This window comes from Eptesicus fuscus, chromosome 5 (genome assembly GCF_027574615.1).
Source record: "Eptesicus fuscus isolate TK198812 chromosome 5, DD_ASM_mEF_20220401, whole genome shotgun sequence".
Lineage (NCBI taxonomy): Eukaryota > Metazoa > Chordata > Mammalia > Chiroptera > Vespertilionidae > Eptesicus > Eptesicus fuscus.
In genome coordinates, this window is record NC_072477.1 from 89,048,678 (window position 1) to 89,072,115 (window position 23,438).

Here is a 23,438-nt window from a genome sequence, read left to right on the forward strand (position 1 = left end):
AGCATATTCCCTCCTTATTGGCTGTGGGCACTGCCATCTTTGTGAGGGTGTGATGGTCAATTAGCATATTCCCTCTTTATTAGATAGGATAAGTCTAGTCCTGTATCATTTATTATGTTTTTACTAAAACATAAACTATGAATTAATTTCAAGTAATGACCAATCAATTGAAAAGCATTTTCTTATATTATCATTTATTTCAAATGTGAAATACACATTTAAATTACTTACCAATACTATGAAATTGCCATCGCTGATGAATTCTTTCTGGAAGAAGTTGCAAAATTTTCTAAAAATCAACATAAATAAAACAACAACCAAGAAAAAAGAATGAAAAGCAAGGAATGAATCCACATTCTGTGCAACATGAAAAATTAAAGAGCTTACACTAAAGCTTTAAGAGTTTCTTTGGTAAAAGATAGTATTACAAATACAAGTTAGTCTTTGAGCTAAGCTGATAATACTGGAAATATTTCCGAAATGGCACACGTCAATATTTGAAAACCCCCAAAACAACAAAATATGCTAATAAAGACATGAAATAGTAAATTAATTTTAACTTTTACAATGATGTTGAAAGTAATTATATTTCTCCATAGTGATTAAATACTAACTGCAATATATTTCAAAATGCTTATTTACTATTCTTAGAATTTCTGCATTGTGGATATTACTGATAAATTTTTAAATTTTTTCAGATATTAAGATTTGTGACATTTTCTCTCTTCAAGTAATTCTTTCTACTGTTTTAATAAATCATGAGGAAATATTCTGATTTTATAAAAATCCCATTATACTAAGTTAATGTATGTGAACCCAAAGGCACTTATATTTTATAACTATAGGCTGAAGAACAAAATTTTTAAATTCAAAAGACCTATTTAGTTAAGCTAATATAGGTTTCTATAATTGGAAATAAACACTTTTTACATATAATACTTACAAAATTTTGCCTTTAATTTCTTTTACGTGTTGCATAGGTGTGAATTATTCTAAATCCACAGCTGCTGTATGTACTATGCTGCTGAACTAAGCTCTCAGTACTCTACTTACTGAATGACATTTGTGTGTGTTTGGTGTTACTACTGCTCTTTCTTATGTAGTTATTAGAAACACCATTAACTGGATGTTCATAAAGGCTAAATACTAAACTAGACACTTTATAAAACTGTATCTTATTAATCTTCACAACCAACCTAAAAAGAGTTTTTTAATCTCATTTGACAAATTAGAACATGGGTTAAGTAATGTGCTTAGGTTAGAAAGTAAAAGAACCCAGCCGGTGTGGCTCAGTGAATTGAGTGTCATCCCATGCACCAAGAGGTTACTGGTTCGATTCCAGGTCAAGGCATATGCCCAGGTTGCAGGCCCAATCCCCAGTGAGGGGCATGCAGAAGGCAGCCAACCAATGTTTCTATCTTCTCTCCCTCTCCCTTCCTCTCTCTCTAAAATATCAATAAAAAACATATTTTTTTAAAAAGAAAAGAAAGCAAAAGATATGCCTATTTCTAAAATGTGTGCTTTTATACTATTCTGCTCAAAGGATAGTATACATGTTTTACACTTCTCTCATATGATCTCACACAAGATGATGAAGAAATTACAAAGTTCTTCACAGATCAATGCTGGTCTCACATGAGATACATAAACTTCTTTACCTTTGCCCTCTTCATATTTCTCTCATAGCGAGCCAACAATTGCATAATTATAATTATTTTGAAAAACAATAAAATTATTTTGAAAAGAAGTTTGTGACTATTCAAAAGCATTCCTAAATTATGACTATGAAATTATAATTTAGATTTAACCCCTCATAATATGTAAATGAACATGTCTACATGTTTTTATGTGGTTAATATAAAAATGAATGAAATTTTGTGAACTCTTAACTGAACAGTAAACATCTTACACCATGTTATCAATATTACATAATGAAGTTTCCTATTCCAAAAGGAAGAGATCACTTTATAATGTCTTCATTAAAAAAAATTATCATTAGTCTCTAAAGGAATAACATTCATTGTCTCCATTATAAGTAGAAAACACAGCATATAAATTAAATTTTTTTTCAAAAGATGAAAACCCTGTATCAAACATTATTCTTTCCTAATAAAATTTAGTGCTTCATTAAAGACAAAGATTACTATTCAAAGAATAATCAGTATATAGGGTGTAGCAAAAAAATGTATACATAAACTTTAAATAATTATCAAGGCAATGTTTATTAAAATACATTTCATTTTTAAAATTGAGCTATTAGCTGTTAAAGTGTGTATAAATTTTTGGGATACCCTGTATATTATACATAGAAAAATAAATATTACTTTTTAATAGAAGAAATACCCTGAAAAGCTTCTATTAACTTATTAATCATTTCAGTTTCCTGAATATAAAGCAAGCATGAATGTCTGAAGGAACACTTTCTAGCAATTATCATCTTGCTTACTCTGTGGCTACTTTTACTCTTTCCCAAAACATCTATATCTTAATATTTGCCTTGTAAACAATTCATGCAAACACTTGAGGAGGTAAATAAGAGCGAATTCTTCAGGATTAATGACTAATGAAATTAAATTAAGGTCAAGTACCAACATCAGTTACTTCCTTCTGGAACCCTGGAAAAAAAACCAACTTTCTTTTTCTAGCTATGACTAATCAATATAAATCAACAGCTAAGAGAGATATCAGATTGCTCAAATTCTTCTAAGCTGTATCAAAATACAAAACAATGAATTATCTTTAATTCACTGCACATAGAACAGATCCATCTTTAGAGAGTGATTTCCAAATTCTTTACTATGCCTTTCAAATCACAAGGTCTAAACCTGACTTTCTCCAGATCTCTGAATTCTGGATAAATATCAGAAAATTCCTATCACTGTTTGATTTCAAAGACAGAAGGAAGAGCAAGACGTTATCTTTAAAGCAGGCACGCAGTGGGTGGGGGTGAGGGCACCCTAATTTTTATTAATGTGGTAAAAATAAAACACAAATTTTTAGGAAAGTATCAAATGTTGTTGTTTCCTTCTGTTTATTTAGCAATAAAGACTTGTCCTACACCACTCCAAAATAATATAGAACAATAGTTTATAAAATATTTAAAACTGTTTTATACAAATTTGCAATGAAAAGCAGTTAAAGAAGAAACTATAAATTACTTAGGTATATAACAGTTCCATAAAGTTATCCTCTCAAGTAAGAATGTTTTAGAATTTTAAAAAACCCTGGAAGGTATGGCTCAGTTGGTTGGGCTTCATCCTATGCACGGAAGGATTGTTGGTTCAATTCCTGGTCAGGGCACATGCCAGGGTTGTGGACTCAATCCCCTGATAGGGGGCGTACAGGAGGCAGCTGATCGATGTTTATCTCTCTCCCTCTCTCCCCGTTCCTCTCTCTAGTATCAATAAAAATATTCTTTTTAAAACCTCCATTTGTGTAAACCTCCCTCAAATTAAAATTTTGTTTACAAACACATTTTATATATATATATATACACCAATTTCCTGGTGTCAAATGTGTAAAAACATAATTGTATCTATACTTAAAAATAATATATGTACCTCAAAAATAATTAAGAATTAAGTCAGGTATATTTTTTAGATTAAAAATGTAATTCAGTTTTTGAAAAGCACAGCAGATTCAGTCTTTTACTTAATATATTTGTATTGATTTCAATGAGGAAGGGAAAGGGAGAGATAGAAACATCAATGATGAGAGAGAATCACTGATTAGCTGCCTTCCACACACCCCACACTGGGGATGGAGCCCGCAACCCAGGAATATTCCCTGACCGGGAATCGAACTATGACCTCCTGGTTTAGAGGTTGACATTTAACCACTGAGCAATACCAGCCGGGCCACAGTGTTTTTATAGTTTATAGTTCAATACATTCCTTTGTATGTTCCAGGTACCACTTTTGTAAAAAAGAAAGATTAGCAGGTTCTTACCTCAAAAATAAAAAGTATAGCATCCAATTCCTCCCTTTGAGACTTGTGACCTAAAACATTTTTACAGAAAAATATTTTATTATAAACATTATCATTTTATCCTCACTGTTAACAACCACTTAAATAATCTAAAATATCTCTTGCACTGAAGATTTTTCTGTGATTTTTTAAAAATAAAATGGTTAAAGTATACTCTGTTCAATGTGAACACAGTATCACAGCATCTCTGTCTACTCTTTTTCAACAACTAAATTTAGACTACACATGTTTATGTCTAAAAACAAGTCATAATATATTGTGGAAAACTTTAAATGAACTCTGAAACCGAAAATATGAAAATGACTGCTCAAACCTGATAAATGCCTCTAGGGCAGACCAAAGAATGTGAGGAAACAAGCAAATCATTCCAGGAAAAAAGCAAATCTCCTAAGCCTTTTCAAAATAATAACAGTACTATGAACCCATAGCTGTGCAAGGAGTATTAAAAGCTGTCTGCCAAAAAAAAAAAAAAAAAGAAAAAAGAAAAAAGCCAATGTCCAAGAGTCTATTTTAAAGTGAAAATATATGACAATTGGGGAGAAAACCAAGATGGTGGCATAGGTAATCACCTATGCTTGCTGCCTCTCACAACTACATCAAAACCACAACTAAACGGCAGAACAACTACCACCCAGAACTGCAGGAAAGCTGGCTGAGTGGAAGTTCCACAACTAGAGAGGTGAAGAAAATGCATTGAGACTGGTAAGAGGTGCGTAGGAGCAGAAAGTGCTGGCACCTGGATGTGCTGCTCTTTTAACCAGGAGGGAGATCCAAGCTACCGCTTGCTCTGAACTCGAGTTCCGGGCGAGACTTTGGGGGACCGAGGCACATATGGGGAGAAAAGACTGTCTGGCATAGGGACAGGAACGCGAGGGCAGCTTACTCTTAGAGGTGCTCACAGCAATCATTGTTCCTGCACAGGGGCGCTGGACATGGAGAACCGGGGATTCTCCAGTTCAGGGCTGACTGGCAGCCATTGCTATTTGCTCTGCCCTGGTGACTCCCAGAGATCCCGCCCCACCAAAGCTGTGCACATCGGCTTTTGCATATGAATGGCCGGTCCTTTTGCCTAAAACCTGTCAAACTGCAGCAGGGCCTCGTCTGGGCACTTCCAAACCCCATACAAAGAGGAGGAATCTGCAGATGTCTCTGTTGCTCCTGCTGGACGGCCCCAGATAGTGGCTGACCTTGCACCTCCTTGGAGATCCAAGAGCCATTGTACGTCAGAGTGAGACCATAACAGATTACAACTCTTCACATCCATAAGAGACACACTCAAGGGGCAGACTCAGTGAGCACCAAAGCCCCACTGAACCAAGTCCTTCCCCATAAGGGTGTCTCCTGCGCAACAGATCTTCCAATGTAGACACAGCTGGTCATCACGGACAATTGGCCTGGAGATCAATTCCTCCCAGTGATACCAACAACAATCAGGGGTTAACTACAACAAGACTGTGCAAACAGCTCACAAAGGGGTGCAACAAGAGGGCCCACCTCAGGTAACTGGGGAGGCTGAGCCACTGGGTCATATAGGACACCCAACCACACAAGACCACTCTATCAACTCAAGGAGACTTAGCAGCTACCCAGTACATAGAAACAAACACATGGAAGCAGCCAAAATGAGGAGACAAAGAAACATGTCACAAATGAAAGAAATGGATGAAAGCAAAATACTGGATATAGAGTTCAAAACCATGGTTGTAAGGTTACTCAAGAATCTTCTAGAAACCTCCGAGAAATTTAGTGAGGCCCTCAAGGATATGAAAAAAGACCAATCAGAAATTAAGCATACACTGACTGAAATAAAGAATAATATACAGAGATCCAACAGCAGATCCCAAGAATCAAGTCAAAGATTTGAAATACGAAGAAGCAAAAAACACTCAACCAGGAAAGCAAAAAGCATCTAAATATATGAAGATAGTGTAAGGAGCCTCTGGTATAACTTCAAGAGTACCAACATCTGAATTATAAGGTGCCAGAAGAAGAGAGAGAACAAGATACTGAAATCCTATTTGAAGAAATAATGACAGAAAACTTACCCTACCTGGTGAAAGAAATAGACTTACAAGTCCAGGAAGTGCATACATCACCAAACAAGAGGAATCCAAAGAGGACCACACCAAGACACATCATAATTAAAATGCCAAGGGCAAAAGACAAAGAGAGAATCTTAAAAGCAGCAAGAGGAAAACAGTTAGTTACCTACAAGGAAGTACCCATACGACTATCAGCTGATTTCTCAACAGAAACTTTGCAGGCCAGAAGGGAGTGGCAAGAAATATACAAAGTAATGAATAGCAAGAACTTACAACCAAGATTACTCTACCCAGTAAAGCTATCATTTAGAATTGAAGGTCAGATAAAGAGCTTCACAGACAAGAAAAAGCTAAAGGAGTTCATCACCACCAATCCAGTATTATATGAAATGCTGAAGGGTATTCTCTAAGAAGAGGAAGAAAAAGGTAAAGATAACTGCTAACAAAGTGAAAACAAATACGTATCTATCAACAAGTGAATCTAAAAATTAAGTGAATAAAAAATCTGACGAACAGAATAAACTGGTGAATATAATAGAATCAGGGGCACAGAAAGGGAGTGGATGACAATCTCGGGGGGGGGGTAAAGGGGTAAAGGGAAGTATGGGAAGAGAATGGACAAAAATCTTACACCTATGAATGTGGACGGAGGGGGGGCGGTAAGGACAGAGGGTGGGGTGGGAACCGGGTGGGGGGGAGCTATGGGTGGAAAAAAGAGGAACAACTGTAATAATCTGAACACTAAAGATTTATTTTAAAAAAGAAAAGAAAATATATGACAATTACTGGAAACATCAACATAAATCAGAATCAATTTTTAACATCTTACCTTTCTGTTTAAGACTAGCTTCAATAGTCACGAAATTCTCAAAGAACACATAATAAATATGTGAAAAATGTTGGTCAAAAAACTGTTTAAGATCGATAGACTCCGCATTCTCTGAAAAATAAATGAAAACAATTTTAGTGATTACAGTTTACAAATACGTTAAATTATGTTCAGCAGATATGACAGTTGCAAGTTTCCTTTAACAATGTTAGCTTTAATTTTATAAAATGATATAGTCATCATAATCTTTGTTTTGCAAAAGAAAACAATGTCACAGAAAGACTTATTCCAAACCATTAACCAAACCAAAAAAAGAAGTCAAATTCCATTTTGAATTCACAAATATGCCTCTAACTTCTCCCTTAAGACAGTTTAAAAATCAGTATTTCTATGAGTAATAATATATTGTGCCTAAAATACATGTTTTCAGTAAATACGTATCTAACAACAGGTTTTATAAATAAGTACTTTAAGTATTGTAAAGCTTAAATACAGATAATAGTGCTCTAAAAGAACTGTCAGTGTAGTCCAGGGCACACAAAACTAAACAAAGAAGAGTGGGCTTACAGTTGTGATTATGTGAAACAGAGTTTATTCTTGTATTATTAATTATTGTATTACTTGTTTGTATTACAACTGTAAACCTACTTTTGCCCACCCCTGTATAATTGTACCCACAGCAGAAAGTGTTAGGATCTGAAAATGAAGTTACAAAGTATAATGGCAATTTAGAAATACAAAATTTCTTTCAAAGCTCAATGAGAAGTGAAAATGGAGAAAGAAAAAATGCCTGAGGATATCTATACATATAAAAGCCTAAGCGACCGTCGCAACCAAAACAACTGAACAGACGACCGAACAGGCTGCGTGGAGGGACCAGGCCAGCAGGGGGGTTAGTGAGGGACAACCAAATGACTGAGCAACAGGCTGCGTGGGGCGACCAGGCCGGCAGGGGGGGCAGTTAGGGGTGACCAGATTGGCAGGGGGGTCAGTGAGGGGCGACCAGGCTGGTGAGGGGGCAGTTGGGGGAGACCAGGCTGGCAGGGGGGGCAATTAGGGGTGATCAGGCAGGCAGGCAGGTGAGCAGTTAGGAGCCAGTGGTCCCGGATTGTGATAGGGATGTCCAACTGCCGGTTTAGGCCCAATCCCACAGGGGTCCCGGATTAGAGAGGGTGCAGGCTGGTCTGAGGGGACCCACCCCCCATTCACAAATTTCATGCACCGGGCCTCTAATATTCTTTATAAAGACTTTCAAGGATAGAAGGACTCTGGACATGAGCTGGTGGGGTTGAACAGGAAGAGCATTCTACACATAAACAAACACATAGAGTGATGAACATGTGAAGTGTAATAGGATGCAAAAAAACTAATTCATTTTGGCTAGAGCTAAAGAGCATTTTAAAAAAATTAAACTGGAAAAGGAGTCTTTAGATATGTTATAAAATGTTCTGAACAAAAACTAAGGAGACTGAATTTATTATTCAAAACAAGATATCTGTAGGTGTATAGCATGTATTCATGCATTTTGTTGTTTGGCTTATTTTCTAGGGGAGTGAGAAGATTGAGGGAAAAAGGGGAATGGAAAACTTATGTACTTTCTTACTATTGAAGCTTATTTATGAAAAACACATTTCTCTTATAATAAAAAATAAATTTGAAAAAGGCACAGGGGGGAAAGTCAAAGATGTTTTTTTACCTGGTAATGAGATGGAGAATAAACTATTAATCCTATATAATAAAAGGATAATATGCAAATTGACACTAACAGAGGAACGACCAGGAAAGACCGGTCACTATGACGCGCACTGACCAACAGGGGGCAGACGCTCAACACAGGAGCTGGCCCCTGGTGGTCAGTGCGCTCCCACAGGGGGAGCTCCACTCAGCCACAAGCCAGGCTGACGGCTGTGAGCACAGAGGTGGTGGCGGGAGAGTGCTAAGGATATCCGACTGATGGCTTAGGCCTGCTCCTCTAGGACTCCTGGGCTGCCAAAGGGATGTCTGACTGCCAGCCCCCGAGGAGTCCCGGACTGGGAGAGGGCGCAGGCTGGGCTGAGGGACACCGACCCCCGCCAAGGGCACAAATTTTCATGCACCGGACCTCTAGTTGTTAGTAAACTCGCCTTAAAGGTAAACATTAATTAATTAATTGGACTGATCTAACACTCAAAGGAAGACTTCAGAATAAAGTTAAATAGTACCTATATATAGATAACATATTAAATTCTCATTTGTGTATTATTTTTCCTACAAACATAATAAATTATAAATTATAATTATAATTTATAATAAATTATAATAAATTCTATGGAATTTTCCAAGACTAGTTTCCCTTTTACTCTACTCTCCCAAAGAAGGGATAGATGGCCTCTCCTCTATTCTCTTGGATTCCTTACATTTCTCTCTTATAGAAATAACTATATTTCAAGTATTCTCATCTTTTCTCTAGGATTTGTCTAATGCTTCTTTAAAATAGAAACTGTGTCCACCTTAGTATTCCAAAAACCTAGCACAGTGCTGAGCACATATGTGCTCAAGTGGGTTTTATTCTATACTAGAGGCCTGGTGCATGAAAATTCATGCACTGGAGGGAGGTCCCTCAGCCTGGTCTGCCCCCTCTCACAGTCCGGGAGCCCTCAGAGGTGGGAGGTGACTAGCAATCAGGAGAAGGCAATGCCCCATCACACCTCTCCTGCTGCCACTGCCAGCAGCACAAGCCTCGGCCTGCCCTGGTTACCTGAGCCTCGGGTGGCCCTGGGCGGCTGGGCAGTCGCCATTCGAGGCTTGCCTGCACCTCGGGCCAGCCCTGGGTGGCTGGGGGGCTGAAGGGACTGGGGGACTCTGGAGGCAGGCACGTGGAGCGGCCGGGCCTGCACCTAGATGGAGCTGAGGGGACTGGATGCCACTATCTTGTGGCTGTAGTCACCGCCATCTTCGAGGGTTTTGGCAGTCAATTAGCATATTCCCTCCTTATTGGCTGAGGGTCAATTAGCATATTCCCTGTTTATTAGACAGGATAATAAAGAGCTAATATGCAAATGGTCATTGCGCCCTCTGGCCAGGGGCAACTGAGGCCGTGCTCCCTGCCCTGGCGCCGGGGCTGGGGGACCTGAGGCTGGGTGGGAGGACCTAAAGCCGCACCCCCCGCCCCGGCACCAGGGACAGGGGACCTGAGCCGGGCCAGTGGACCTGAAGCCAAGTCCCCCACGCCGGGGCCAGGGGACCTGAGGATGCGCCGGGGAACCTGAGGCCATGCCCCCAGCCTGGTGCTAGGCCAGGGGACCTAAGGCTGCGCCCGCTGCCTGACAGGGCTTGACGGGGGACCTGAGGCTGCGCCCGCTGTCTGACGGGACTTGACGGGGGACCTAAGGCTGCGCCCACTGCCTGACAGGGCTTGACGGGGGACCTGAGGCTGTGCCCCCTACCATGTCAGGCTTCACGGGAGACCTGAGGCTGTACTCCCCTGCCCTGCAGGGCTTGATGGGGCCAGCTGGGTCTGAGTCTCACGCGATTTCAAGGCACGCGCAGGTGGGCGGCGACTTGACTCTGGGTCCCACAGCGTGCCCCAGGCTCTGACAGGAGGGAGATTTTCCTATACATTTTAATAATTTTCTTTCATCTCTAACACTTCTATTATATAGAAAGGGCAAATAGCAACATTAAAATATTTCCTCTAATTAATTCCCTTCTAATGCACACAAATTTCATGCACCTGGCCACTAGTCTATATATGTAAAAGCCAAGCAACCAGAACGACTGTTTGCTATGATGTGCACTGCGGCCAGCCTTCTGGCCAAATAGGGGGGCGGCCCCACACCCAATTGGCCCCCAACACCACTATCAAGGGCAGGGCTGACCAGCCAACCATCCGCAGCCCCTCCCCCTGGCTGGCCCCACCCACGATTGACCTCCCCACCCCAATCAGGGGCAGGGCCAGCCGGCCAACCTCCTGTGTCCTCTCTCCTCCCCATTGGCCTGGCCTGATTAGCCCCCAAGAAATGGCATGTCTAAAATAAGTGGTTCATAGTAATAACCAACTTGCCTCTAGAAAGCTCTAAGGACAACTGATGAAAAAGCACAGATGACTGGAAACCTTGAAGCTACTGATTTAAAACTAGTGACCCGTTGCAAGGATTCGTGCATATTGAAAGGAAATTAATTAGAAGGCAAGCCAGTGGGGCGGGACTGCACACACCCTGGAGCCAACCTCCTATGGTTCCTCCCTGGCTGACTACATGTGGGGTGGTGCCATGGCTCGAAGAGCATCTGTGGAGTGAGCGGGATCCCTCTGGCAGGTGGGGTCCCTTGGCCTGGCCTGTGGGGATCAGGCCAAAATCCGGCTCTCCAACATCCCCAAAGGGGTCCTGAAGTGAGAAAGGGCACTTTGCAACATTGCTGTCATATAGGGCGTGGAACACAAATGAAAGTGTGCAGTAAACCAGATTTGGGGCCGACAGTGCCCCAGCATCAACATAACCCAGGGCTGAAGGTGGAATTTTGCGGCTCCAAGAGGAATCGGGCTCCCTCCTCTCTGGTTTTTAGGCACCTCATCCAAGAACCACTGCTGCCAAGTCACTGCAGCTCGACAGCTCCTGTGTTGAGCGTCTGCCCCCTGGTGGTCAGTGCATGTCAAGCTACCAGTCAGATGGACACTTAGCATATTAGCCTTTTATATAGATAACTAGAGGCCCGGTGCATGAAATTTGTGCATGGGGGTGTGTGTCCCTCAGCCCAGTCTGCACCCTCTCCAATCTGGGACCCCTCTAGGGATTTCCGACTGCCCGTTTAGGCCCAAGACCCAGCACTAACAGCAACCTCCCTTGCTTCACAGCTTGGTCTCTCCTGGGCACTTTCAAGCCTAACACAAGTAGCAGCTATCTGCAGACTGCCCTATAGCTCTGCCAAGTGGCCCCAGGCAGTGGCTGGCTATGCATCTGCCAGGAGGCCAGAGCCAGTGCACCCAGTGTACAACTTCAGACCATACCAGATTCAAAAGGCAGATTCAGTGAGCACCAAATCCCACTGAAGCAAAGTCCTGGTCCAAAGGGGGTGGTTCCTGAACAACAGCTCTTCCACTATAGTCACAGCTGGTCCTCACAGCCAATTGGTCTGGAGGTCAATTCCTCCCAGGGACATCAATAGCAATTAGGGCTCAACTACAACAAGACTATGCACAAAGCCCACACAAGGGCGCACCTAGAGTGTCAGCTCAGGTGAATAGGGAGGATGAACCACTGGGCCCAATAGGACATATACTACACCAGGCCACTACCAATTACAGGAGACAGAGCAGCTCTACCTAATACATAAAAAACAAACAAAACAACAACAACAAAAACAGGGAAGCAGCCAAAATGTGGAGACAAAGAAACATGTCACAAATGAAAGAACAGAAGAAGTCTGCAAAAAAAAAAAAAGAATTAAATGAAATGGAAGCAAGCAAACTACCAGATACAGAGTTCAAAACAATGGTTACAATCATGCTTAAGGATTTTAATGAAAGCTTCAAGGGACTTAGTGAGAATTTCAAGGGTCTTAGAACATCAAAGACATAAAAAAGGACCAGTCAGAAATTAAGCATACACTAACTGAAAGAAAGAATAATTTTCAGGGATTCAACAACAGAGTAGAGAAATCTGAGAATCAAATCAACAATGTGGAATAAGAGAAAGCAAAAAACACCCAATCAGAAGAGAAAAAATAAAAAATAATGAAGACAGTGTAAGGAGCCTCTGGAATAATTCTAAGAGTACCAACATTTGCATTATGGAGGTGACAAAAGGGGAAGAGAGAGCAAGATATTGAAAGCCTATTTGAAAAAATGACAGAAAACTTCCCCTACCTGGTGAAAGAAATAGACTTACAAGTCCAGTAAGCACAGGAAATCCCAAACAAGAGGAACCCAAAGAGGCCCGTAATTAAAATGCTAAGGGTTAAAGACAAAGAGAGAATCTTAAAAGCAGCAAAAGAAAAGCAGTTATTTACCTATAAGGCAGTGCCCATATGACTGTCAGTTGATTTCTCAATAGAAACTTTGCAGACCAGAAGGGAGTGGCAAGAAATATTCAAAGTAATGAATAGTAAGGACCTACAACCAAGATTCTATGCAGCAAAGCTATTATTTAGAATTGAAGGTCAGATAAAGAGCTTCACAGACAAGAAAAAGCTGAAGGAGTTCATCACCACCAAACCAGTATTACATGAAATATTGAAAAGTATTCTTTAAGAAAAGGAAAAAGAAAAAAAGATCAACAAAATGGCAAAAATATACTTATCTATCAACAACTGAATCTCAAAATAAACAAATAAGGAATCTAATGAACAGAATAAACTGATGAATAAAATAGAACCAGAGGCGTGGAAATATGGAACAGACTGACAAGTCTCAGAGGGAAGGGGATGAGGAGAAATTAACCAAAGAACATATATGCAATACCTATGGACACAGACAATAGGGTGGTGAAGGCCTGGGGCAGGGTGTGAACCAGATGGAGGTGAACAATGGGGGGAAAAAGAGGGACATCTATAACACCCTCAACAATAAAGATTTAAAATTAAAAATATATATATTTAAAATGAAAAGAAAATACCATCAATAATTCTTATTTCCTTTGATTCATTCAATTCTCCTTTGTTTTCCCAAAAGGTTACCTTTAAATAATTTTCTAATTTACCCTTTTTAAAAAAATAGTTAAAAGACAGAATAAGTACAGAATTTAGGCCATCATCAAAATCAGTCAGGGATTTGTACTCATTTTATTTCTTAAGAATAAATTTTTACTCAACTTTGAAAGGTCATAACAGCTCTGATTAATTTTATCACCATTAACGTTCCAATTAAAATTCAAATAATGTCTTTAATTCTTCCATAAATTCTGTGCTTCAAATGCATTTTTTTCATGTAATCTTCCAACAATATCTGAGGTAATATTACTTTAATTTTATATATAGGTAAATTATCTATATAAGTATTAAATAGTAACAGCTGAGATCAGAATCCAGAAACTCTGACGTTCTCCACTGTATCTCCCTACTTACTAGCTATTTAATACTCAAGTTTCTTGGGGATTAATTACTCTCTACCACACTGGAAATTGCAGGGATTAAGTCAGGTAATACATTTAAAATGCTTGGTCCAGAGTCAGCCACATAAAAGTGGCCAACAATATTAGCTATCATTACCAATATATGACAGCTGCTTCTATAAAAACTAGAGGCCCGGTGCACGAAATTCGTGCACGGAGGGGGGTTGTCCCTCAGCCCAGCCTGTACCCTCTCCAATCTGGGACCCCTCAAGGGATGTCCGACTGCCCGTTTAGGCCCGATCCCTGGGATCGGGCCTAAACGGGCAGTCGGACATCCCTCTCACAATCCAGGACTGCTGGCTCCCAACTGCTTGCCTGCCTGCCTTCCTGATTGCCCCTAACCGCTTCTGCCTGCCAGCCTGATCACCCCCTAACCACTCTGTTGCCAGCCTGTTTGCCCCCAACTTCCCTCCTCTGCCAGCCTGGTTACCCCTAACTGCCCTTTCCTGCAGGGTTGATCACCTCCAACTGCCCTCCCTTGCAGGCTGGGTGCCTCCCAACTGCCCTCTCCTGCTGGCCATCTTGTGGTGGCCATCTTGTGTCCACATGGGGGCAGGATCTTTGACCACATGGGGGCAGCTATATAGTGTGTTGCAGTGATGATCAATCTGCATAGTACTCTTTTATTAGATAGGATAGAGGCCTGGTACAGGGGTGGGGGCCAGCTGGTTTGCCCTGAAGGGTGTCCCTGATCAGTGTGGGGTTCCCTTGGGGTGTGGGGCGGCCTGAGTGAGGGGCCTGTGGTGGTTTGCAGGTGGGCCACGCCCCCTGGCAACGCAAGCAGAGGCCCTGGTATCTGGAACTTATTTTCCTTCTACAACTGAAACTTTGTAGCCTGGAGCAGAGCCCAACCTGGGGCTCCCTCCGAGGCCCGAAGCCATTTGTGTTGGGGTTATAATTGAAACTTTGTTGCCTTAAGCGGGTGGGCCCGGCCAGGGTGTGTGGAAAGCTTTGTTTCCCCTGTTCCAGTGGCAACCCTGGCCTGCTCTCTCAAGCTCCATTCTGCCGCCATTTGTTTGAATTTGTTTACCTTCTATAATTGAAACTTCGTAGCTTGAGTGGAGGCTTAGGCCTGCAACGGCTGGCAGAAAGCTTGGCTTCCTCTGTTACCTAGGAAACCTTGCTCTCTGTGGCTGTAGCCATCTTGGTTTGGGTTAATTTGCATACTCGCTCTGATTGGATGGTGGGTGTGGCGTGTGGGCGTGGCTTGTGGGTGTGTCGGAGGTATGGTCAATTTGCATATTTGTCTAGTATTAGATAGGATGTTCACTCCTTAAAAACATCTCTAAGATAGTGAAGAAATGAAACCATATCTGAAATGCACTTTTGTGTTCATGTGAAAAAGTCGAACTATTTATTTAGTTATTATTAGAATTTTAAAAATCCTGAGAATCATAATACTCAGCTATAAGAATATACTTAAATTCTGAAGTCAATCCATAATAATGAGTATTTAAATAGGTTCAAATTTTTTCACTATTCTAAAAAACAGTGCACAGATCCTACAAACTTATCCACTTACATTCTCAGAATACTAAGAAATAAAAATGGTGGTTTCAAAATACATATGTTCATTTTAGATGTTGATAACTTTGACAACTTTATAATCTTTTCTAAATTTTGTAAATTTTTAAGTCCATAAACTAAGATAATTTACTATTTTAAACATGTTGCAAATGTTTCTTAGTTTGCAATTCTTGTCTTTTGACTCTGTTGATGAGTTGTACTATTAGAAATTTAAAATATTTTATATACGCAAATTTATCAATCATTGCTGCGACAATTTCTAAGTTTGGTGTAAATGCTAAGACTAGCCTTACCTATTCTAACATTTAAAATATATCAGCCCTAGTCAATGTGGTTCAGTTGGTTGAGCGTTGTTGCCCTGTGCACCAAACAGTAGCTGAGTTTGATTCCCAGTTTGAGTCCATACAGGAGGCAGCAGATTGATGTTTCTTTATCTCCCTCTACCTTCCTCTCTCTCTCTAAAATCAGTAAGAAAAGCCCTAGTTGGTTCTGCTCAGTGGTTAGAGTGTTAGCCTGCAGACTGAAGGGTTCCGGGTTCAATTTTGGTCAAGCTCGATCCCTAGCCCTTGTCAGGGTGTGTATGGGAGGCAACCAATTGATATAACTCTCTTACTTCGGTTTCTCTCTCTCTGTCTCTCCCCCTCCTTTCCACTCTCTCTAAAAAAGTCAAAAGAGCCCTAGCCAGTTTTGCTCAGTGGATAGAGCATCAGCCCTTGGACTGAAGGCTCCCAGGTTTGATTCTGGTCAAGGGCACATACTTCGGTTGCAGGTTCCTGGGCCATGCTTGGGATGCGTGCAGAAAGCTACCAATAGATGTGTCTCTCTCACATTGAAGTTTCTCTCTGTCTCTCTCTCTCCCTTCCACTCTCTCTAAAAATCAATGGAAAAATATCCTCGGGTGAGGATTAAGAACAACAACAAAACACACAAAAAACAAACAAACAAACAAACAAAAGGTCAATGGAAAAATATCTTCGGGTGAGGATTAACACAAAACAAAACAAAACAAAAAATCTGTAAGAACATATTTAAAATAAATAATAAAATATGCTTATTTTTTCCTTCCAGTTTACACTGAAGAATTAGAACTATTTAGATTTTATTCTGTTATAAGATATAAAGTACTGATTTGTGTGTTTTTATCCAAGTGACATTCCTTCTTCTTGACCTTTATCTAAGTCACCTTTTAATGAAGTAGTCACATGAGCTCCTTCTGTAGGAAACAGACTCATCCTTTTTAAATTTAACATCCTTTAAAACAATGTTTTTATTGATTTCAGAGAGGAAGGGAGATGGAGAGAGAGGAACATCAATGATGAGAGAGAAGCATTGATTGGCCGCCTCCTGCATGCCTACTAGGGATTGAAATGAGACTTCTGCCAGACATGGAATCAAACCATGACTTCCTGGTTCATAGGTCAACACTCAACTACTGAGCCACACTGGCTGGGGCTTAACACCCTTTTTAAAAACTATATATATATATATATATATATATATATATATATATATATATAAAATTATTTTAAAAAGGAAGAGGTAGAATGGGATAGAAACATCGATGATGTCACTGATTGGCTGCCTTCTGCACACCCCCTACTGGGAATGGAGCCCGCAACCAGGGCATGTGCCTTGACTGGGAATCGAATGGTGATCTCCTGGTTCATAGGTCAATGCTCAACCACTGAGCACGCCGGCCGGGCTTAATATCCTTTCCATTTACTTATTTTTATTATTTTATTTTTTATTTTAATTTTTTAACATCCTTTTAAAACGTAACTGTTCTGGACTACCAAAAAAGTGTACAAATCTTTCTTAGAGAAAAACATAAAATTTTAATTTATAAACATTAAGGAAAGCCTAAATAAAGTCTCCTTGGGATAAAAAGAATATTCTACAGATGTCAATCTCCTCTAAATTAAATCCACAAATTCCAATTAAAAAAACCCTAACACTATTATCATTGAACTAAACAAACTGAATCTCAAAATCATATGAAGAAGCAAAAGGCCACATCACCAAGAGATTTGTATTAGTTTCCTGTGGTTGCTATGACAAGAGCCACCAACCTGGTGTTTTGTTCTGTCTTCACATCACCTTCTTCTCTATGTCTATCTATAGGTCAGTTTATTCTGTTAAATGAAGAGTGAGGGGTGTACACTTTAAAACTAGCATGTTGTTAGGATCATTAGACATAAATTTTCTAATAATTAGCTGTTATATAAGGATCATGAAGATTGCTTTCAATAATGAGAAAGATTATGATAACCTCTGCGATAATGCTATAACCTTTTTCAGTTAATGTTCTGTGTGGGTTTTTTTTTGTTTTTCATTGTTTTTATATTTTACATAGTGCTGACTTTAGATTCTCAACCATTTTATTTTATTTCATTTGCACAGGTACTAAAGACAACCCAACATTTATTTCTGATAAGAACGCTAACTTTAAATGTTTTTTATTTTACCGCTGTCAACTGAAATTGCTCTCAAAAAAGCAACTTTGCTCTCCTCATACCTAACATATTCATTCATCATGCACTATATACTATTTACTGAGTATTATATGCCAGGCACTATGCTGAGTCTAGCGACATGAAGATAAAAAGATACACCTCTGCCCTCAGGAAGGTATGAAACTAAGTAATCTATCTATATAATAGAGGAATATGCAAATTAGCCGGGACACCGTAACATCACGACCAAACAACAGGGACCTGAGGCTGCATGGGGCCTGGCCGTGGCAAGGGACCTCAGGCCATGCCTCATGCCCAGCGGGGCTTGACGGGGGACCTCAGGCCGTGCCCCCCCTGCCCCCGCCTCAGCACCATGCAGGGGGACCTGAGGCTGTACCACCCCGCCTGGAGAGGCTTGACGGGGGTGGGGCCGGCCGGGTCTGGGTCTCACCCAATGGGGGTGGGGCCAGCCAGGTCTGGATCTCCTGCGTTTTCGAAGCGTGTGCGGGTGGTGGGCGGGGACTTGACTCTAGGTCCCGCAGTGCGCCCCAGATTCTGACAGGAGGGAGATTTTCATATACATTTTACTAAATTTCTTTCATCTCTGATACTTCTATTATAGAGAAAGGGCAAATAGCAATATTAATATATTTCCTCTAATTCCCTGTTAATGTGCACGATTTTCGTGCACCGGGCCACTAGTTAATTATAATAAAATAGACAAATCACTAGAAGTAAATATGTACAATGCAGGAAAAACCCCTATACCTACTTGGTAGGGAAGGAAGATTAGGAGCTTTCAGGTGTAAGACCAAAGGAAGGTATTATGGTACAGTAGTATTATTAGCAAAGGGATAGGCATCTCAGAAAGTGATTTCTGGTTCAATGTTACTGAAATGTAAAGTAGCAGAGAGGGGTAACAAGAAGTAAAGAGGACAATGGAAAAGACAAAGATAAATTTATACTGGGATACTTGGAGTTTGAGGTGTCTGTGGGACACCCTAACATCCATTTACCTTTTTCTATCAATGTTGTAAAAGATGAAAAAGTAACCTGGAGGTTGGTGATACCATTTACAGAAATAGAAGGGGGAAAAACCACACATTTAGATTGTGTAGACATTTTATTTTGGAAACAATAGATCTAGCAAACATATTAATCACCTATTTCTCTGTTTTCTCCAAGGTCTATTTCTATCACAATAGTGCTTCTAAAAGAAGACACATTAGATAACATATGAACATATATACACACAAATTGTGATGGGAATCAGAATCAAGAAAAAGTGTTTTAACAACAACATAAAGCATGCTATCTTTACTAAGACATTGAAAACGTGTAACCCAACATGTTTCAATTTTCACTTTAGCTGCTAGGAAATCTAAGAACCAAATTCAATGCCTACAGCTGTAATCAGCTCATCTCTGAAATCTGATAATGTTTCCTTTCTTTAAGTAGTAGGTATTCAGTTGCTTATCACTAACTGTGCTATTTCACATTTTATTCAGTCCTATATGCCATATAAAACCCTTTAGATGCAATAAAATCATTTTAAAAAACTGTTAATGCAAAGATGACTTGCAGTATTTGAAACAGCTTGTTTTACTAAGCAAATTAATCAGTAACATTGTTTATGTAGATAACTTGCTCAGTAAATCACTTCTTTAAAAATAACAAAGATAAAGTATTTCAGAGGTCAAATTAATTTTTCAAATCAAATTAATTTTTCAAATGAGTGATATTCAAATTAAAGAATATAAATTAAAGGGTATAAACAAATTAAATACAAAAGGGTCTAATGTCATGATATAAATTACTAATTTTGCACTATCAAATCCTTAAAACATAAAATGCCATGTTAGTTTCTCTTCATAGGCAATTTACAGTTTACAATGATGCATGCATTTTCAGATTTCCAGCTATATTGGTTCCAAGTTCATCTATACCACTTTTAAGTTGCTTATTTTATGAGCATATAATATTTGCTTCTGTCCTTATACATCACCACTTATGCCTACTGAACATGAGTTTTCATATTTCTGATTTAAGATATTTGAATATAATTTTAATTGTAAAAAATTAATATATTCAGGTTTGAGGTATATCAGATATATTGCACTAATCAACTAATTAAAAATTTCTTCTCTAAATATAAATAAGTAAAAAATGGGAACCAAGTTGCTTTCTATGAAGTCAATTTTCAGTCACATTAACTTAAGAGAAACTCTTATTATCAGCATCTGATATCCAGTGTCTTGAAATCTGTTATGTTTCAGGGTTTTGGGGGGTTTGTTTGTTTGTTTGTTTGTTTCAAGCAGGTGTGGACATTAAAGTAATTTGTGACAGAGAGCAAACAAACAAAATGCACTTTGACTTCTCCTACTTAAGAATTTCCAAGCCTTGTGTGAGGAAAGAAAATCCAGGCAGAGCCAGTGGTATCCAGGAATTGAGAAAATGGCCTGAGAGTCCAAGAAGACCAAGGTAATTAAGAGTTCACAGAACAGAGCAACAAAGAGGAGAAAGCTGCATACAATGAGAACCCAGGGAACTGGAGAATCCCTTTCCAGTATGATCACAACACCTTGTAAGGAAACTTTCCAAGAGAGGAGAGAGAACTATGTGAAAGAATTTGAGAAAATAAGTACCAGATGCTTACATAAGACCAAGAACAGTGCTTGTTCCCAAGAGCTGGGTTATAAAAAATTTTCCTCATAATTTACAGAGTATTTTGGTAGAATATATACAAAAGGATTTACACTCACATAGATAGTAATTAGCCCTAGATGGACCCATTCAACAAAGTGTAAAAGACCTGAAATGATCAAACTGTTTCAAGGCAATTTAATAGCACCCCTCAAAAAAAGCTCGACTTTATAATAAGACAAAAATACTTAGTAACTAAGAAGGTAAAATTCACAATATCAAACCATCCAGAGATTACTCAACATACAAAGAAACAAGAAAACAACCCAGGATGAAGAGAATAATCAGCTGATTGAAACTGATGCAGATTTGACAGATGTTAGAATGAGCAGAGAACTATTGTTACTTTAATGGTATTCTGTAGATATAATAATTAAGACATATGGACAATATAACTTGCACATATAATTTAACATATACAAAATGAACTAGATGAAAACTATAATGTCTGAGATGAAAAATAAACTGGCTGACCGCATATAGCAAAAGAAAAGAGTAGTGAACTTGAAGACAGAGAAATAGAAACTATCCAAGATAAAACAAAAAGAATAAAAAAATTAAAAGAATGTCAGTTGTTTTCCTGCTATGAGACTTTCCAATTACTAATAATACTTTCTAATAACCTAATCTAATATTATAGTTACTAAAGCACTCATAAGTTTCAAAAAGGGATGGGGGAACTTAGTAGGGGGAAATGACTAAAATTTCCCCCAACTTTTTGAAAACTATAAACCCACAATCTAATAAGCTCAATGAACCCCACCCAAAAAAATATTTTTAAAACTATACCCAGCACATATTGCTAAAAACTGGTAATGAAGAGAAAAATCTTAAAAGTAGTCAGAAAATGAAAATGATGTAAACACAGAGGAAGAAAGCAGAATTTATATCAGAAACAGTACTAGCACAAAGACAGCAGAGTAAAATTTTTAAGGGGCCAAGGAAAAAAGCTACCAATCCAGAATAGTAAACAAAGCAAATCTTTCAAAAAAGAAGGCAAAATAGTTTTCACACCAACAGGATCATAAAGAATACATCACGAAATCAACATCACAGAACAAAGGATAAAGGTAATCCTTCAGAAAGAAACAAAATGATAATGGATGGAAGGAAATATCTGTCTCTGCAAAGAAATGAAGAATGCAGGATATAGTGCTATACAGATAAATATATGCTTTTATCTTATTTTAAAGTCTTTTAAAAATAACTGTTTATTTAAACAAAATAAATAGTGTAGATTTTACAACATGTATAAGAAAATGTATGACCGAAAAAGCATAAAAGCTGGGGTGAGAAATGAAAGTACACTCTTATAAAGTTCTTATTCAATACTAGAGGCCCGGTACACGAAATTAGTGCATGAGGAGGGTGTCCCTCAGCCCAGCCTGCACCCTCTCCAATGTGGGACCCATTGAGGGATGTCCGACTGCCCGTTTAGGCCTGATCCTGATGGGCAGTCGGACATCCCTCTCACAATCCAGGACTGCTGGCTCCCAACCACTCACCTGCCTGCCTGCCTGATCCCCCCTAACCACTTCTGCCTGCCAGCCTGATTGACGCCTAACTGCTACCCTGCCGGCCCAATTGCCCCTAACTGCTCTCCCCTGCCGGCCTGGTCACCCCTAAATGCCCTCCCCTGCTGGCCGGGTCACCCCTAACTTCCCTCCCTTGCCAGCCTGGTTGCCCCTAACTGCTCTCCCCTGCTGGCCTGATTGCCCTAACTGCCCTCCCCTGCCGGCCTGGTCAACCCTAACTGCCCTCCTCTGCCGGCCTGGCCAACCCTAACTGCCCTCTCCTGCTGGCCTGGTCGCCCCTAACTGTCCTCCCTTGCAGGCCTTGTCCCCCCCAACTGCCCTCCCCTGCTGGCCCAGTCACCCCTAACTGCCCTCCCTTGCCAGCCTGGTCGCCCCTAACTGCCCTCCCCTACAGGCCTTGTCCCTCCAAACTGCCCTGCCCTGCAGGCCTGGTCGCCCCTAACTGCCCTCCCCTGCCAGCCTGGTCACCCCTAACTGCCCTCCCCTGCAGGCCTATTTGCCCCTAACTGCTCTCCCCTGCCGGCCCGGTTGCCCCTAACTGCCCTCCCCTGCAGGCCTTATTGCCCCCAACTACCCTCCCTTGCAGGCCTGGTCCCTCCCAACTGCCCTCCCCTGCTGGCCATCTTGTGGCGGCCATCTTGTGTCCACATGGGGGTGACCATCTTGTGTGTTGGAGTGATGGTCAATTTGCATATTACCTGTTTATTATATAGGCTAAAAAGCAGTATAATATCACTTAGTAGTAGACACTGGTAAATTAGAGATGCATATTATAAATCATAAAGCAGTCAATAAAATGATAAAACAAAAGAATAGAGCTAATAAGCCAACAAAGGAGATAAAAAAAAAAAGAATCATAATTTACTCAACTAATACAAAAGAAGGCAAAAAAAAAGACAGAGAGGGGAAAATGGAAACTTAGAACAGATAAGCCAAATAGAACACAGAGCAAGATCACAGACTCAAACTTAATCAAATCAATATGACATTAAATGTACATCATTCAGATCTCTATAACTACTTATAGGTCTGAATCGAAACAGAACAATTACAAATAAGGAGATTGGATCAGTGATCAAAAAGCTTCCAACAGAATAAAGTCCAGAATCAGATAACTTCACTGAATTTTTTTCCCTTTTATTTTATTGATTTTTAGAGAGACAGGAAAGGAGAGAGAGAGAGAGAGAAGAGAACATCAATGTAAGAGTGTAACATCAATCGGCTGCCTCCTGCACGCCCCCTATTGGGAATCTGGCCTGCAACCTGGACATGTGCCC

At 39.9% G+C, this 23,438-nt stretch overlaps 1 protein-coding gene across 2 annotated transcripts in view; it reads right to left on the reverse strand.

Moving 5' to 3' along the window:
* RALGAPA1 (Ral GTPase activating protein catalytic subunit alpha 1) overlaps positions 1-23,438 on the reverse strand; it is a 273,811-nt gene that overhangs the window by 237,537 nt on the left and 12,836 nt on the right. For both annotated transcript variants that reach the window (XM_054716552.1, XM_054716551.1), the window contains exons 2-4: positions 6,859-6,969; positions 3,949-3,998; positions 232-289 (exon numbers count right to left, since the gene is read on the reverse strand). In XM_054716552.1, coding sequence (XP_054572527.1) covers positions 232-289; positions 3,949-3,998; positions 6,859-6,969 — 219 coding nt within the window. The remainder of the gene's footprint in view (positions 1-231; positions 290-3,948; positions 3,999-6,858; positions 6,970-23,438) is intronic.